The 14,162-nt window shown below is 46.3% G+C and overlaps 8 protein-coding genes across 9 annotated transcripts; 2 read left to right on the plus strand and 6 right to left on the minus strand.

Annotated features, from left to right (window-relative positions):
- Positions 1–71: 71 nt before the first annotated feature.
- On the minus strand, positions 72–2,654 carry LOC116800575 (sodium-coupled monocarboxylate transporter 1-like). Of its 2 annotated transcripts, XM_032716324.1 has the most exons (10): positions 2,614–2,642; positions 2,228–2,379; positions 2,021–2,170; positions 1,817–1,976; positions 1,699–1,764; positions 1,591–1,642; positions 1,465–1,532; positions 1,019–1,393; positions 268–959; positions 72–199 (listed from the first exon to the last, which is right to left on the minus strand). In XM_032716324.1, the coding sequence occupies exons 2-10, from the start codon at positions 2,320–2,322 to the stop codon at positions 124–126; spliced, it is 1,734 nt and encodes a 577-aa protein (XP_032572215.1). In that variant the 5' UTR covers positions 2,323–2,379; positions 2,614–2,642; the 3' UTR covers positions 72–123. The 2 variants fall into 2 exon arrangements, with proteins under 2 accessions (XP_032572215.1, XP_032572217.1); XM_032716326.1 differs by lacking the exons at positions 72–199; positions 268–959 and having other exon boundaries at positions 1,130–1,416; positions 2,614–2,654.
- Positions 2,655–2,984: 330 nt separating this feature from the next.
- LOC6613052 (2-phosphoxylose phosphatase 1) lies at positions 2,985–6,022 on the minus strand. The gene is made up of 5 exons (XM_002037499.2): positions 5,685–6,022; positions 5,181–5,499; positions 4,985–5,125; positions 4,334–4,919; positions 2,985–4,278 (listed from the first exon to the last, which is right to left on the minus strand). Exons 1-5 carry the CDS (start codon positions 5,779–5,781, stop codon positions 3,658–3,660), a joined length of 1,764 nt encoding a protein of 587 aa, XP_002037535.2. The 5' UTR covers positions 5,782–6,022; the 3' UTR covers positions 2,985–3,657.
- A 121-nt stretch (positions 6,023–6,143) lies between these two features.
- LOC6613053 (ubiquitin carboxyl-terminal hydrolase) lies at positions 6,144–7,436 on the minus strand. Its single transcript, XM_002037500.2, has 4 exons — positions 7,301–7,436; positions 7,020–7,160; positions 6,815–6,957; positions 6,144–6,741 (listed from the first exon to the last, which is right to left on the minus strand). Exons 1-4 carry the CDS (start codon positions 7,334–7,336, stop codon positions 6,378–6,380), a joined length of 684 nt encoding a protein of 227 aa, XP_002037536.1. The 5' UTR covers positions 7,337–7,436; the 3' UTR covers positions 6,144–6,377.
- Positions 7,437–7,678: 242 nt separating this feature from the next.
- Positions 7,679–8,611, plus strand: LOC6613054. Its single transcript, XM_002037501.2, has 3 exons — positions 7,679–7,821; positions 7,874–8,320; positions 8,456–8,611. The coding sequence occupies exons 1-3, from the start codon at positions 7,749–7,751 to the stop codon at positions 8,587–8,589; spliced, it is 654 nt and encodes a 217-aa protein (XP_002037537.2). The 5' UTR covers positions 7,679–7,748; the 3' UTR covers positions 8,590–8,611.
- LOC6613055 lies at positions 8,599–9,744 on the minus strand. Its single transcript, XM_002037502.2, has 2 exons — positions 8,957–9,744; positions 8,599–8,901 (listed from the first exon to the last, which is right to left on the minus strand). Exons 1-2 carry the CDS (start codon positions 9,644–9,646, stop codon positions 8,773–8,775), a joined length of 819 nt encoding a protein of 272 aa, XP_002037538.1. The 5' UTR covers positions 9,647–9,744; the 3' UTR covers positions 8,599–8,772.
- A 220-nt stretch (positions 9,745–9,964) lies between these two features.
- Positions 9,965–10,294, minus strand: LOC6613056. Its single transcript, XM_002037503.2, has one exon. It carries the CDS (start codon positions 10,267–10,269, stop codon positions 10,036–10,038), a length of 234 nt encoding a protein of 77 aa, XP_002037539.1. The 5' UTR covers positions 10,270–10,294; the 3' UTR covers positions 9,965–10,035.
- LOC6613057 (protein CEBPZOS) lies at positions 10,267–10,684 on the minus strand. The gene is made up of 2 exons (XM_002037504.2): positions 10,488–10,684; positions 10,267–10,420 (listed from the first exon to the last, which is right to left on the minus strand). Exons 1-2 carry the CDS (start codon positions 10,615–10,617, stop codon positions 10,287–10,289), a joined length of 264 nt encoding a protein of 87 aa, XP_002037540.1. The 5' UTR covers positions 10,618–10,684; the 3' UTR covers positions 10,267–10,286.
- Positions 10,685–10,774: 90 nt separating this feature from the next.
- Positions 10,775–14,136, plus strand: LOC6613058 (GATOR complex protein MIOS). The gene is made up of 7 exons (XM_002037505.2): positions 10,775–11,013; positions 11,066–11,239; positions 11,298–11,549; positions 11,642–12,572; positions 12,628–13,183; positions 13,244–13,725; positions 13,787–14,136. The coding sequence occupies exons 1-7, from the start codon at positions 10,896–10,898 to the stop codon at positions 13,875–13,877; spliced, it is 2,604 nt and encodes an 867-aa protein (XP_002037541.1). The 5' UTR covers positions 10,775–10,895; the 3' UTR covers positions 13,878–14,136.
- The last annotated feature ends 26 nt before the right edge of the window (positions 14,137–14,162 follow it).

Consider the following 14,162-nt stretch of genomic DNA (forward strand, 5'->3'; position numbering starts at 1 on the left):
TCTATAAATAGAATTATAGAGCGTTTTATGTTTGAAATCGAATGTGTCACATAAATTATGCCAGCGGTAAATGTTATGGAAAACGTGTGTTTATTACTTTTATTAACAACATAAAAGCTAGTTTTAGGTGATAGTGTAAATATCGGTTGCCTCACTTTTATCAAGATTGCGTTGCTTAAAGCATTCTTTTGGAAGGAATCTAAAATTAAGAGATGGAACAGAAGCCTTAATATTTGTTATAAATGTGTCTTCACACTTAAGTTTTACCTGTGGATCACTGGAGATATCAAATCCGAGTCGAGACTCTTTATATCCGTGGGCTTGGTCACCAGAGAGACCAGAGAACCCACAACGACAACCGTAAGTGCCCCAATTGGGTTTATCCAATGGAATGAGAGTCGGAATAGTGGAAACACCTGCTCCTCGTCCACCCAAACATTTTCGGGAGCAGTCACATTGCCGGGGCAACTTGCGAGGGACACAGGAAGCCGATGGTGATGCAGTTGTCCGGATGCCGCCGCTATTTGCGACCCGAAAGTTATCCATCCGGTCAGGAGGAAGCCAGCGATTCCGCCCACCGCAGTGCCCACTGTGTTCGCCCAGGGAACCAGCACTCCCAGGGTAAATATGCCAAAGGTGGAACTAGTTGCGATGGCCACCAGGGACATGCAGATGCTCAGGATGCCACTCACTTTCTCCAGTAGAAGCACCGCGCCGAATACCAATAAGCCCATGATCAGGATGGTGCCTTTAACGATAATCGCGGATGCAGTTTCGCCCGGCTGCATCTTAAAACAGCCACGGACTATGTCCTGCAGTATGACCACGGAGGTGGAGTTTAGGAAGACGGAGAGCGAACTCAGGCCAGCACCAAAAATACCGGCAATGAAAAGCCCTGGGATTCCGTAGATGTGACCGACACTCTGGACCACGAAGAGGGGAACCAGCTGATCGTTATTCTGCTCAGATCGAAACTATTTAAATGCATGTCCAAACGAATTACAGTAAGAGTACCCACCATGATTTGCCCAGCACTCAATGGATCACAATCCTTGTACATGTTAAAGATGAGCAGTCCCAAGAAGCTGAGAACCGAGTAAAAGATAACCGATCCGAGGACAAAATAGGCAATGGATGTCCTGGCCATTTGCAAGTTGGGCAAGGACATGTAGCGATGCACCATGGTCTGGTGCACCGCCGTAGACGAGGTCCAGTAGAAAGCGCCGCCGATCACCACACTCCAAACCGTATTGCGCACATACGGCGAAGGACTGATGTTGCCAAATATGAGGCGTCCGCCGGCCTGCAGGCCTTCGAAGAAGTCATCCACGTCGGGGATGTAGCAGGTGGCCAGGATGGCCACAACCACAACAGAGGCAAACATGATGGCCACCTGCCAGATGTCCGTATGCACCACTGTTGGTAAAAGTTTAAAAGTGCTGAAAGCTTAAGGAAGTATCTTACCAATAGAGTGTATATAACGCACACCACAATCATCAGAATCTCTATCATGTGAATATTTAGACCGGAAGCTGTTGATAACACAAAGTTCAAGTTCAATCATGCGAGAGTCGCTCGAATAGTTCTTACCCTGATTCAAAGCGAGTGCTGGCACAAAGACCACAAAAGGCGTATATAGTAGCTAAAATGTATAATCTATTAAATACTGCCTGGAATTTGCAGATGAGTGCAACTTACCACTTCGATGACAAACATTATGGATACTATGTTCCGTATAAGCGGATGAAAGCGCATTCCCAAGTACTAGATACAAACACGTTAAGAAAATATAGGAGCACTTTGCTGGCATTCCTACCTCATAAGCTGACCGCACTTGAAGAGCCGAAAACACGGGCAAGTAGATGTAGGAAACAGCCACTCCTTGGATGACAATGGCTACGACAATCAGGGAATATTGGGTGCCATTGTAGTAAATCTCGGATGGAGTTCCCAGTATTGCAACGCCCGAAATGAAACTAAACAGAAGGAATGCTATTTGCAGTGTATCTGATTTTCTCACCTCGCTATCAGGCTCATTGCGACTGGGAAAACCTTCAGATTGCCCGAACCCATCAGATACTCGTTCATCTTTTTCGATCCGAAATTTGGCATGGATATCTCCCGGGTATCCGTAGCCGTTGGGCTGGTTTCCACCGCCTTTTTGGTCTTTCTATAGTGCATTTAACAGGTAAAATTAGTTTGTAGTATTAGTCTGCATCCTGCTCACTTTATCCAACCGAAATACAGTCCTATGGCGATGGATAGTATGGTCACGCCCAGGAAGACCGTGTAGTCGACCGTTCCGAATATGTAGGTGTCCATGCTGGCTGGTCTCTTCTGGGAAAATGCCAGCTAAATTAAGTGGAGGGCCCAATGGAGCTGAGATTGCCGAAATTTAAAATGTCTTAGATATGTTATCTGGGGCAAAAACTATAGGACGACTATAGTGGTGTGTTTATAACAACACTTTTACGAGTCAAATAAAATGTTCCAGACACCTCTAGCCCCGAATGAAATCATTATATCACTGGCAAATATTTGGTCAACAAATTCAATTATCACACAGACAATGGGCCTGTTAATAATGGTTTAAAAAAATGAGTTATTATTTACCGCTTCCATGGAGCGCCTAATTTTCATGTGATTAACCGCACGGCTTTTTTAATACTAGTTCAAAAATGTCACAGCAATAGAACATCTAAGTTTACCACTTAGTTGGGGTTCCATAAATAAATCTATTATGGTCATTGCCATAAATTATACAAAACGCCCAAATTCTGGCAATGAAAAAATCCGCAGTCACATAAAATAAACTTAAAAGAAAATATATATATGTGAATATTTGCTGGTCCGTGGTCATGGAAATATATAAAAACTTGTCGTAAAACATTGTGAAATTAATGACGTATGGATATGTTTCCCAGCCTTTCAATACCTTAACCCCTTGTCACCATAAATAACATATTTTATTGAAGAGGCGCCAATAATATTAAAATTCGAGAACATTTATTTCAATTCAAAACTTTTTAGTTTTCACATTTACAATTTATCTCTGAAAAATATTTATTTAGGCTTGATATGTTTGCGTTTCCGTTTTTTGTGTTGCTTCCAGATGGATATTATAATAGTAGATCTCAATTTAGATTTAACGAATTCGTGGAAATTTTGTAATTTTATATTTGCTAATTATTTATATGTATATTAAAAAATTGTTCTGTTGCTGTATTTAATCAAGAACTAAAATTTCGCATCTTTCTAGAGTTCTTCTACTCTTTGTTTTGATATGTTCTTAAAAATATGTTATAAATGCTAAAACTTGTGGAAGGGTTTTCCTAAGATTTTTCATAATAAACCTCAAAAAGCTGATATGTTTACGACATCAAGTTTCATTTCCGTAACTTCCTTCAAACGCTAGATTTTTAGAGAGAGGTTCTTATAGGCAAACAAGTGCTCCATTGATATGTATCGTTTTCGATTTTTGTGGGTCAACAAGTTGAATGCATTAACTAAATTCCAACTAATTAGATAACATCGCTAAAAAGCGGTCGTTTCCAGTTCGGGATTAGCCTGGACATCGTGCTCTTCCTTTCATGTGTGGCATCTTAACTACTTATCACAGTTTGAAAAGGGATCTCCTACTCATCAGCTGGCGGGCTGCTAAAACTCTCCAGTTTTTGGGGGATTCACAGCGCCACAGGCTTCTTTAAAATTGGTGGCGTTCAGCGGACTGAAGTAATCCTCGTGCAGGAAACGAATGATGTTCTCGATGGGACACAGATCGGCTTTGTTGCCCCTGGAATCCCTGGTGACCCGTAGGCTTTTGCCTCCCTCGCAGAAATCGATCTGCTGCGTTACATCCTTTCCATTGTACACCACGCGGAAGTAGTAATCGGTGTGCGCTTCGCTCCGGTAAACTTCAAATGCAAGTCTGGAGGCATAGGCTATGGTTTGGCCTTGGCTGGTGATGATTCCCAGGGCAGCTGTGAGATACTGCATGGTGCAGTCGTGTCCAGAGTACAGGACAAACTTCGTCCTGTCGCCAGAGATCATCTTCAGCATGTAGCTGACTATGTGACGGATCATTCCATAGGATCGCAGCAATCCGGACAGCTTGTAGTACGAGTGACCAGCGGAGCGTTGCGATAGCTCGTCCGCAAAGGACATCAGGGTGTCCACGTGGCTGGGCTCGACGCAGCCCTCTTGAGCTTCATCCGCCTGCACTGAGGGATTCCCATTTTCCACCTCGGGGGAGTCGGGTTCCACCTGTGTCTGCGCCTCCTGGGGACAAGATAACATGAAACCTTCAACATTGCAGGAGTTCTTGAATAGTTACCTGCATCAAGTTGGCAGCTGTTTCATCCTGATCTATATTAATCACATCCACCAGTTCCTGATTGGAGTTCTTTCTAATGGGCTTTAGCGTGGAAAGTGCTTTTTTCCTGCGACACGGCAAGGTGGCGTCGTGGCAAAGAACTGTCAAAAGGGCATCCACCACCTCGAAGGGATTACTAATGCCATTCGGAGTGTGCTGCAGTATGGTGCCTCCGATCCACTGCATCACATCCAGGACATCGCCACGTTTCAGAAGCTGCTTATCGCCCATGGCCTCCAGACGTTTCCGCAGCAGTGCCGACTGAGGACAGCTGCACTCGCCAAAGCAGAAAGCCATGCTGTGCGATTCCCGGACATTCAAAGCCAACCACTTGTCCGCCGGAAGCAGGGTGAACAGCATGGCCAATGCGGACTGGAAGGTGCGACGATAGCGAGTGGTGAAGACCACAACCTCATCCGAATTCAGAAGCGTGTGAGGCGTCGTTTCCACTGAGGCTCGGTTCGGATTCGGTTTGAGCATAAGACCCAGTGGATGAGCGTAGACCTGGTGCATGATGTCGCCCACGTGTAGCAGCTGCGAGATTCCCCTAGTGAATAGGAAGTAAGGCGTATGATTAATAGCGGCATTGAATCCCGTAGTGCATCCACTCACTTGTAGGTGAGCTGCCCCAGTGGACAACCACGTTCTGTGGCCGGCAGCAGTGGAAACCCGTGGAACGGCCCCACCTTGTTCCAGTACATGTGATTCGATCCCGAAGCGGAGCTACTCGAGTTGTACAGAAAGCTGCGATACCTAAAGGAATACCACGTAGCAATGAATAAATATTACAGGAAATGAGGTAACCCACCTGTTGACCAGGTTATCTGAGCCACCACTCACGCCGCAGTTGACGCCAGCACTGCGAACATGGGATATGGGTCCCCGATCCCCGTGCCTGATGACCAGGAGCACGCCCTGAAGCTTCCAACCCTCCAAGATGCCGCCATCATCCAAACGCTGCAGCTGAGCCAACGGAGCACAGCGTTCTCTGTACTTGGCGAATCGCTGTGCAGTGGAAGATGGCGAACTATCGCCGCCCAAGGAACTGGCGGTGCCAGACGAGCTGGGCCCGAAAACTGAGCCACCGCCTGGAGTCGACTCAACATTGCCCATGTACCGATACATTCCTAACAAGGATTATCAAAGGTAGGGATTAGCTATTGGCTTAGAAATATAACAAAGCACTTCTCGTCTTATGCGAGTGTTGACAACCATTAAGTAATTGGGTCAATTTAAGAATATTTAATATTTATATTTGAATATATATTTAATGTTTTCTAATGATTGCCATAATTTCTACTTTTTCACTTACCCGCTATAAGAAGGAATATCCAGACGCTGAGCAGCACATAGCAGTAGAAGGCTCTGTGTTGGGTGGCCACTCGCATCAGTTCCTTGAGCAGTCTCATCCTGGCCAGAAAGTCCGGCTCTTAACTGCTGCCCGCTAGCTCCACTGCTGCTCCTCGGCATCAACTCTTTGGGCGGCACTCTTGGAGGGTTTTCTGCCGATTAGATAGCTCAGATATACTCCTATCCAGCGCTTAAATTCCAGGCTATAGCTCCGCTTCACGGGGATTGCGTTTTGAGTGCTAAGTGTAGAAAAAAACAAGGTTTAAGCGTTTACGTGGAGCACGACTAATTGGCAGGGCATGCGCACTGCAGGCCACATTGTTATCAGCTGTTGGTACAGTGGTGGTGGACAAAGGGGGAGTTTGAACAGCCAAGCCTTTATTTATATATAGGTATATTAAGAAATAAAAGCCGTGTGGTGTTCAGTATAAGCTTAGCATCAAGCTAGAGTGCACTCTTTAATAACAATCATGGTGTTCCCAATACATATGCGGCTTTGGCTCAATGCGGAATAAATATGCGTAAACTATTGGCCGGCTGAAAGGCGGGGCTTCGTTCGCCTTTGCAGCCTGGTTTATAATATGTTGGATATATAAATGTATAGTCTGGCAGATCTGGGATCTTGGTGGTTCTGAGTTATGGGATTAGTTACACCCTACTGTTTGGTCGCAGTCAGGGCCAAAACGGTGAAGCGCACTTCATTGGGATCGCGAGCCATGAACTCCTTGCAGACCTTGGCCGCATCCTTCACAAAAGTCTCCTCCGAAGTCGGTCCGTGCTTGATCGGGAAGGACTTGCGGCCATCCAGCTCGTACAGAGTACCCTCCTTGTTCACCAGCGCGATGAAGTGGTGAATCACCTTTACATGATCGGCGGCATTGGTCTGGCCCTCTTGAGCCAAGGCCTGATGATCGGCGGTGAACTCTTTGTCGTTCTCCAGGGCCTTTCCGCGTTCCTCCGGGGACAAGGAAACTGTCTTCTCCAGGAAGTCCTTCAGTACTCCGCTGTCTATGTCCACTCTGCATAAAGATTATATTTGGTAACAGATACGATTATAAACTATCTTATATATATAATATTTGACGGACTAACTCTTTGTTGTTGGCCACGCTGTGGATAAGGGCGACGGTTCCACAGGCGTTGTGGGTGAACTGGCGCATGTAGAAGAGATCGTCGGGATGCTGCTCCTGCAACTCCTTGATCCGATCGTGCTCCTCGGCGCGGTGCTTCTCATACTGAAAATGGAACCTGGTTAGGCAGGATAATAAGATAAGAAGGAAGTCTAAGCTAAACCCACGGTTTCGCTGCACGGAAAGAGCAAAATGAACGCCTTTACGGGACGCGGAATCCATTCCAAGGTGTCATCTTCCAATCCGATGACGTCAGTTACCGACCAGGCTGGCGACACGCCCAGTTTATGTATATACTTGGTCAAAACCTGAAAAAGTGGGAATGGGAAGGTTTTAATGGCGTCTTTTCACATTATTATCCAAAGGAAGCCGACATTTTGGAACAAAGAAACAATGAATGTGCAACTGGAAGTGCGGTAGGCAAAATCTTTACTGGTAAAGTCATTACCTCGGGATTAGATTCAAGTGGTGTCCAGGTCAACATCTTTTTGAATTTGGCTTAAGCAGTGATCTGATTGAAAATTCAAAGCAAAATGAAGGATTTCTACAGACAATTACCGGCACTTTTGACGAGCTTTACTTTTTTCTGAATGTGGTGTGTGAACATTGATTTGGTCGAAACATATCGATGATAAGCTTTTCAATTGTGTGTACCAAAGCAATTGATTTATTGCATCTAAGGAAAACACCTAACGATTAAGAAATAAATGTCAAAATGTCCATTCTCCATTCAAGTAGTTATATTTTTATAAGTGCTAACATTGAATATATTCATTTATCGATATTAGAAACCATTAGTGTTGATAAGCGCCCAAGCTGTACCAGCATATGTTGAACGTATTTCCCAACGAGGTGGTGTGCATACACTTGCTGAAGTAAACAACATTGTTTACAAAATGACCAAAGCGAATAAAACGCCGCAAAAAGCAAGTGAACCGAATATTAATGGAGCCTTGACACCAGTTCGATGTAAGTTGCCTCCAAAAACAAAATTACCTTATTATTTCTTCATCGTTTGCAGATTTGGACAGCCAGCGCCTGCAGTCGCCCACGAGTCACGACGCGAATTTGGCCACCTGCAAAACGAGATTGGAGGCCATAGTCAAACAACTCCAGGATAACTACGCTAAATGGCAGCTGGCCCAACAGCGTGGCACAACCATTTGCTATACTATAGAAGCCAAGAAGACCAAGTGTCTGGAGAAGAGCCATGATGACGGCAGCTCCCTTTACCCGGATGATCTACAACTGCCCTGCAACAAGTTGGCCATCATAGCCTCTATTTTCGGGGATATCGCAAATAATACAAAGGAAATCCTTAGACAACTGAGAGGTATATTCAAATTACCGGGATCTGCAGCGGATACGATATTCTACAGGTCCTGGAAGTTGCAGCAATTCGTGGTTTTCGCAAAGGAGCTATTCGAAAGATATGAGAAGGAGGCTCTGGTCAAAATGGAAGTTGCCGGTAGGATTAATAAAGCTCCTTTCTGTTAAAAACAGAAAACAGTCCCTTTAATATGTTGAAAATTCCAAGAACCACAGATTAATTTCTCAAATAGCTTTTACCATCTTAAATATAATCATGTTACTTTTCTTATAGGAAACATTGCTCACTCGACTGAAAGAAGCCAGCTCATTGCGCATACAACTTTATGGGAATTTCCCGAGCACGTGGATTCCTATGTCCACCTGGGGTTTCTTCTTCTCGCCGAAGAAGTCAGTTTAAGGCAATAAATTAAACAATTTTTCAACTTAATACAACATATGGTTTCTATCAAATGATCATATTGGGCAGTAAAACTTCATTACAGCTTGAGATTATGCGAATGCTTAACCAAGTAATACGTGAATTCTATAAACTTAGGTCCTATGAGAAAATGGGAATGCAACTATTAAATGCTTCGTTGTGCGTTTGTTCTAAGTCTTAACGGAGATCCGCTCCATTCGGGGAGCGCTGCGGAACTTGGTCCACCACCAGATCCAGGCGCACGAAAATCCCACAGCCAAGGTAGTGTAGTACAAAATTGTAGCCAGGCTCCAATTCTTCTGCAATGCAAATTTGTATAAGGGATAATATTTTCTTATTTCTTGCAATATTCACCTTCTTGTGACTCTCGTTGGCCTCTACTTTCATCTGGCTCCTTGCGTTCTGGACATTAGCTTCGATTTTTGCGAGATCCTTGGCAATCTCTTCGGTGATCTGATTCACGCTTTTCAGAGTTTCCTGGGCAAAGCAGCTGGCATATCGTTTGTCGCCCACCACGACGTCTTCGGGAGTGGAGACCTGCAGCTTGTAGTTGGTGGCCGCTAAAGAGGCACGCAGGGACATAAAGTGGTTGCCAGCATTGCCCAGAATCTGATTGTTGTAGGATTCGGCTTCAGGATGGTTGCAAATGTATTCGTAACTGGGATTCTGGTTGGGAATCTTGTCGAACATCTCCAGGAGCTGTTGCCGTTGCTTTCGACACTTGAACCCGAACAGTTCCAAATCTTCGTCGGTGAGAGAGGCCAAATCCAGATAGCTAATGTTCTCGTCAATAAGTTTGTCCACACAGGTGCTGGCGTAGTCCGTTTCCACGCTGGTAGAGCACAGCAGGCCGTTGAGGATCTCCCTCTCCCGGCGTGTGTCCCTGTGAGCCTTTTGGCGAACCCACGGACGCCGCTTGTAGCCCAGGAAAGCTCTATCCAAGTCCTTCTGCTCGGTGTGCGAGTGGAAGTTCTTTGTGGCCTCAAACTGGATGGTTGGCGGAATCTTGGCCCTCGCCACCAATGGCAAATCTCCCGCGGACATGATGTGACTGTTTGTTGCCTTAAACTCTGTCAATAATGGAAATTAAATTACCATTAAAATGCAATTGCGCTAAGATTCGCTGTGTTGAGAATCGAAAGTTTTCGAGCACTGCAAATAGGGGTGGTCAAGATTCCTAACAGATCATGTTAAAAGTAACAGAAGTGTTAAGGGCTCTGTAAACTTTTAAAACCAGAATATTAATAATTAAATAATTTTAAGTCCTTTTTTTCTATTTATCATTCTTGTATGAATCAAATTTCAATTGATATCAAATTTCCCTCTAATGAATCACCCTACCCTACCAATAAACGATTAAGATTAAATGCTTAACATTTGTATTTTAAAAGTATAACAAATTGATAAATTGACGATTAAGCTTCCTAACTATCCTATTTCTCGACCGATGACCTGTAGATTGGGGCACTGGTGGTGGACGCCTCCTGCAGCTTCTTCATAAACAGAGCCTTTCGCTGCTCATCCGCACTCAGTTTGGTACTTGAAACGGAGGCTTTGATGCGCTCTATTTTGTCGACGTTCGGCTCGGTTAGCACCATTAGGCCGTAGCCCATTCCTCCGAAGCCAATCAGCCACAAAACGGACTTAAAGTAGGGATTACTAAGCATTTTGGAAGCGGTCTCCTCTAGTCGCTTTTCTTCAAAGCACTCCAATAACTCGCATCCGCCTGTCGCACTGTGCTGTCTCCCACGATTTCACCAATTTTGTAGTAATAGTCCAGAACGAAGGGATAGTTCTCGTGAATGTGCTGGCGAAACTCTAGGAGCGGATTGTTATTATTACTAAATTATTAACGATCAAAATAATTATATAAATATCCTCCCACCTCGATTCGTGTTCATGCGATAATAAACGCCGTAGCTGGCTGCAAAGCAAACTGCCTCGAGGACAAACAGTGTTTTGGCACTTCCTTTGATGAATTTCCAAAGTGCAGGTTTTGGTGTTTTGGGCAGCATTTTAAGTGAAAGTGGTAAATATTAAACACGTTTGCTTTCTTTAAAATGAGGAAAACAAAATCACCTACCAGCTTATCGATAAAACGAATTATCGAACAGGGCCAGTGCTGGCTAATATGCGGCCAACAGCTGTTCGACCGGCTAGTGTGTGTGCGCCTCTTCTTCTTGCCATGTAGTGCAGTGTTTATCTCACGTTTTTGTTTTTGCAAACTGATAACGCGACGCAATTTAGTCTGTAGTGAAAATTCGTTTTTTACATCGATGGAAAATCGGCCACGATGAGCGGCAATACACACGGACTCAGCTGGTTTCCACATTTTCCCGACAAATTCGTATCCTGGGGCCAGGAAATCCATTTGTACGAAGTGCGCCGCAAAGATGACCACAGCCAAAAAAGTAAGGGTTTCCCCAAGGGATTATTCCACTTTACTTAACCGCCCCCTTGCAGGTCGCCTGCCTTATATATCCGTGAACTACCTCGCCAACGAGTCGCGCTATCAATATGCCCGCTGCGTGGCAGCCTCCTACCACAGTGACCAGCCCATAATTGCAGTGGGTCTGGCGGATGGCAAAGTCGGGATCTGCAACTTCCGGGACACCTACGATAGCAGCTGGGAGTATAGTAGGCGGCCGACAACGCCGATTCTAAGCTGCATCTAATAGTTCTTCTTTCCTTGTAGCACCGCGCCAGCAGCGCATGTGCACCTGCCTCGCCTGGAACGAGTTGGATGCCAATATCCTGGCCATTGGACACGATCGCCATCGAAATGACACCTGCATCACCATCTGGGACATTGAGCGTGGTGTTCCCAAGGAGACGGCCAACTTCTTTGGCGTCGGCGAGTCGGCCAACTCCATTTGCTGGGATCGCAATCATCGCACGGTCATTGCGGGAATGAGCCAGAAGATGGTCAAGCTGTTCGATCTAAGGCGTGAGTACATATTACGTGACTGGTTATATTTCAACTACGTAGTATTACTTTATTGCCACTTCACTGATGAAATCTTGGAATCCCTTTTGCAGAGAGTAACGCCACCTGCCAAAGCATCCAAACAAAGACAGTGCAGGGACTTTCCGTGTCTCCCAATGGCAATTATCTCTGCAGCTATGTGGACTCGGTGATCACTCTGTGGGATCCGCGAAATATCAAGAGTCCTCTCAGGCAGATTCAGTCCTCGAAGAACCATTTGCAGATCGCTTGGTGTCCGACCAGGACTAGCCTGCTCTCCTCGCTGCAACGCGATTCCTCCTACATCACTCTCTACGACATCCGGAGTGTGGACACGGACAATTCTGGAGAGATCTACCACGTAAAACGACAGATTAGCCCCTTTCCGGCTAGATATCAGCACAGTGGAAAGTTTTCGTTTGTTAATTGCCTGTCGTGGCATTCGAGGGATTTCGAGAGAGCTCTTCTCTTGGCAGATGCGTTAAACATCCTGGACTTTCGACTGCCAGCCACCTTGCACACGGCGCACAGCAATCGCCGGAAATTGCCACTACTGATGCAGCGTCCGCTCTACACACCCGCCTCGCCGACTTCCACTGCGGCCACGCCCACTCAGCAGCAGCCCACGAGCAGCTGCAGCACGAATAGCGGGAGCTCCCTGGACTTCAGCCCTCCTGGTGGTTCGCCCTTCAATGTGGACCTGCTGAATCCGGAACTCTTTGAGCTGGATCTGGTGGACGAGACGCGTCAGCGCGCGCTAGAGGATTATGGCATAAAGCCCGATAACAAGCGATTCGGCGAACTCCATTTGACACCGTATCTGCGGAATGTGTGGTCCACTTTGAACAATGTCTACAGCGAGGATCGACTGACGGGCTTAAAGGCCACTTTGGGCATTAACTTGGGACACACCTCGGAGGCCTTGATGGCCAGCTCCCGCATCGAATCTCAGGTGCTCCAGTGGCCAGAGGGCATCAACAACTCCAACAAACTAATATGCTACAGGTAAGTTTATATGAATTGTGGTTTGAAAATTGTGATAACCCCAATCTTTATGCAGGAGTGAGCAGCGCGACCTGGCTCTCCAACTTTGCGGTTGGGCCTTTGAGCAGGAGCTGGATCGCTTTATAGACCAGTTATATGCAAACAAGGAGTACAGTCGGGCAGCCATGATCTGCGTGTTCCACTTAAAAATTTTCCATGCCTGCAACATTCTATCGTCGGCGGCGGACAACATGAGGGATCCCAGCATGTACAGGATCACCGTCATCGCCTTGTCCAGTTTCAATGCAGATCGCTGCAGTTCCACGTGGCGGAATCAGCGATCCAGCGCCAACATGCAGATACACGATCCACACTTAAGGGCTGTCTTCTCCTTTCTAACGATGGAGAAGGACAATTTTGATGCAGTGCTCAAAGAGGAAGGCGTTTCGTTATCAGACCGCATGGCCTTCGCCTGCAAATATTTGTCGGAGACTAAGCTGGCTGACTATGTGGCGCAGCAAATCAAGGCGGCCATAGATGGCGGCGATCTAAATGGCCTGTTGCTCACTGGAGAGTCGCAGGACGGAATCGATATACTGCAGTCCTACATGGACACCAGTTTCGATGTGCAGGTGAGCGTGCGCTACAAAAACATGCGTTAAATCTTGGATATAAATTGAGCTGTTTCTTAGACGGTAGCCCTGGTGGCCATAAACTATTTCCGGCAAGAGCTTTTCGAGGACAAACGCATCCAGTACTGGATTGCCAGCTACTTGGATCACCTCAATAGCTGGGGCTTGTGGGAGAAACGGGCCGAGCTGGACATCAAGATCGAGAGCATCCGCCCTTCCTCCCGCAGTTCCCGCACTGTATTTCTGTCGTGCAACTTTTGCGGCAAGTCTGTGTCCAACGCCTTGCTGGATGAGCCGCGCCCACGGAGCACCACCACCAGCACCAACAGGCTCTCCTCATGCCCCAGCTGCCGGAAACCCCTGCCCCGCTGCTCGCTCTGCCTGATGCACATGGGCACAATGGTGAACATGAGCAATGGGGAGACCCCGACCACCACGCCCGACGTCCCCGGCTGGCAGACCAAGCCCTTCTCGAAGTGGTTCTCCTGGTGTCAGACCTGTCGCCACGGCGGACACACCGAGCACATCATGCAGTGGTTCAAGTGAGTTCTAAGTTACCAATCTTTAATTGAATTCTGACCAATGAATGTGTTTATTTGACAGGCAAAATTCAGAGTGCCCCGTGTCGTCGTGCAACTGCCGCTGCTTCGACATGGACGGCACCAAGCCGAACACGTTGAGAGACATCTCCTAGCTGTCCGGAGCACCCACCATCCACAGCCCTTACTCGCCCAGGCCATATGCATATGCATTAAGTTGTTGATTTGTTCCAAACGCGTGCGCCTTAAACAAACTCAGAAGTGTTCATTGTACTTAGACAAGGGATGTGCCCGTAGCATTAGTGTTTATGACCTACCAGCTTTTAGCTGCTCAATTGCATTTTATACTTACATTCAAATAAAGGACTATGTGCGTCAAATTAGCGTCGATGGCGGAACGGTGGAATTTTGGAACATTTGGAAGTTTTTTATTTATTCGG

Source organism: Drosophila sechellia, chromosome 2L (genome assembly GCF_004382195.2).
Source record: "Drosophila sechellia strain sech25 chromosome 2L, ASM438219v1, whole genome shotgun sequence".
Taxonomy (NCBI): Eukaryota; Metazoa; Arthropoda; class Insecta; order Diptera; family Drosophilidae; genus Drosophila; species Drosophila sechellia.

Coding starts and splice junctions, on each gene's coding strand:
- LOC116800575 (XM_032716324.1), bottom strand. CDS start 2,322: ATGGACACCTACATATTCGGAACGGTCGACTACACGGTCTTCCTGGGC. Junction 2,171..2,227: donor CTGTATTTCGGTTGGATAAA/GTGAGCAGGATG, acceptor AATGCACTATAG/AAAGACCAAAAAGGCGGTGG. Junction 1,765..1,816: donor AAGTGCGGTCAGCTTATGAG/GTAGGAATGCCA, acceptor GTTTGTATCTAG/TACTTGGGAATGCGCTTTCA.
- LOC6613052 (XM_002037499.2), bottom strand. CDS start 5,781: ATGAGACTGCTCAAGGAACTGATGCGAGTGGCCACCCAACACAGAGCC. Junction 5,500..5,684: donor GATATTCCTTCTTATAGCGG/GTAAGTGAAAAA, acceptor AATCCTTGTTAG/GAATGTATCGGTACATGGGC. Junction 4,279..4,333: donor CAGCTGCCAACTTGATGCAG/GTAACTATTCAA, acceptor TCTTGTCCCCAG/GAGGCGCAGACACAGGTGGA.
- LOC6613053 (XM_002037500.2), bottom strand. CDS start 7,336: ATGTTGACCTGGACACCACTTGAATCTAATCCCGAG. Junction 7,161..7,300: donor CACTTGAATCTAATCCCGAG/GTAATGACTTTA, acceptor CCACTTTTTCAG/GTTTTGACCAAGTATATACA. Junction 6,958..7,019: donor TCTTTCCGTGCAGCGAAACC/GTGGGTTTAGCT, acceptor TTCCATTTTCAG/TATGAGAAGCACCGCGCCGA.
- LOC6613054 (XM_002037501.2), top strand. CDS start 7,749: ATGACCAAAGCGAATAAAACGCCGCAAAAAGCAAGTGAACCGAATATT. Junction 7,822..7,873: donor AGCCTTGACACCAGTTCGAT/GTAAGTTGCCTC, acceptor CATCGTTTGCAG/ATTTGGACAGCCAGCGCCTG. Junction 8,321..8,455: donor GGTCAAAATGGAAGTTGCCG/GTAGGATTAATA, acceptor CTTTTCTTATAG/GAAACATTGCTCACTCGACT.
- LOC6613055 (XM_002037502.2), bottom strand. CDS start 9,646: ATGTCCGCGGGAGATTTGCCATTGGTGGCGAGGGCCAAGATTCCGCCA. Junction 8,902..8,956: donor CCAACGAGAGTCACAAGAAG/GTGAATATTGCA, acceptor TTTGCATTGCAG/AAGAATTGGAGCCTGGCTAC.
- LOC6613056 (XM_002037503.2), bottom strand. CDS start 10,269: ATGCTTAGTAATCCCTACTTTAAGTCCGTTTTGTGGCTGATTGGCTTC.
- LOC6613057 (XM_002037504.2), bottom strand. CDS start 10,617: ATGCTGCCCAAAACACCAAAACCTGCACTTTGGAAATTCATCAAAGGA. Junction 10,421..10,487: donor TCGCATGAACACGAATCGAG/GTGGGAGGATAT, acceptor ATCCGCTCCTAG/AGTTTCGCCAGCACATTCAC.
- LOC6613058 (XM_002037505.2), top strand. CDS start 10,896: ATGAGCGGCAATACACACGGACTCAGCTGGTTTCCACATTTTCCCGAC. Junction 11,014..11,065: donor AGATGACCACAGCCAAAAAA/GTAAGGGTTTCC, acceptor GCCCCCTTGCAG/GTCGCCTGCCTTATATATCC. Junction 11,240..11,297: donor CGATAGCAGCTGGGAGTATA/GTAGGCGGCCGA, acceptor CTTTCCTTGTAG/CACCGCGCCAGCAGCGCATG.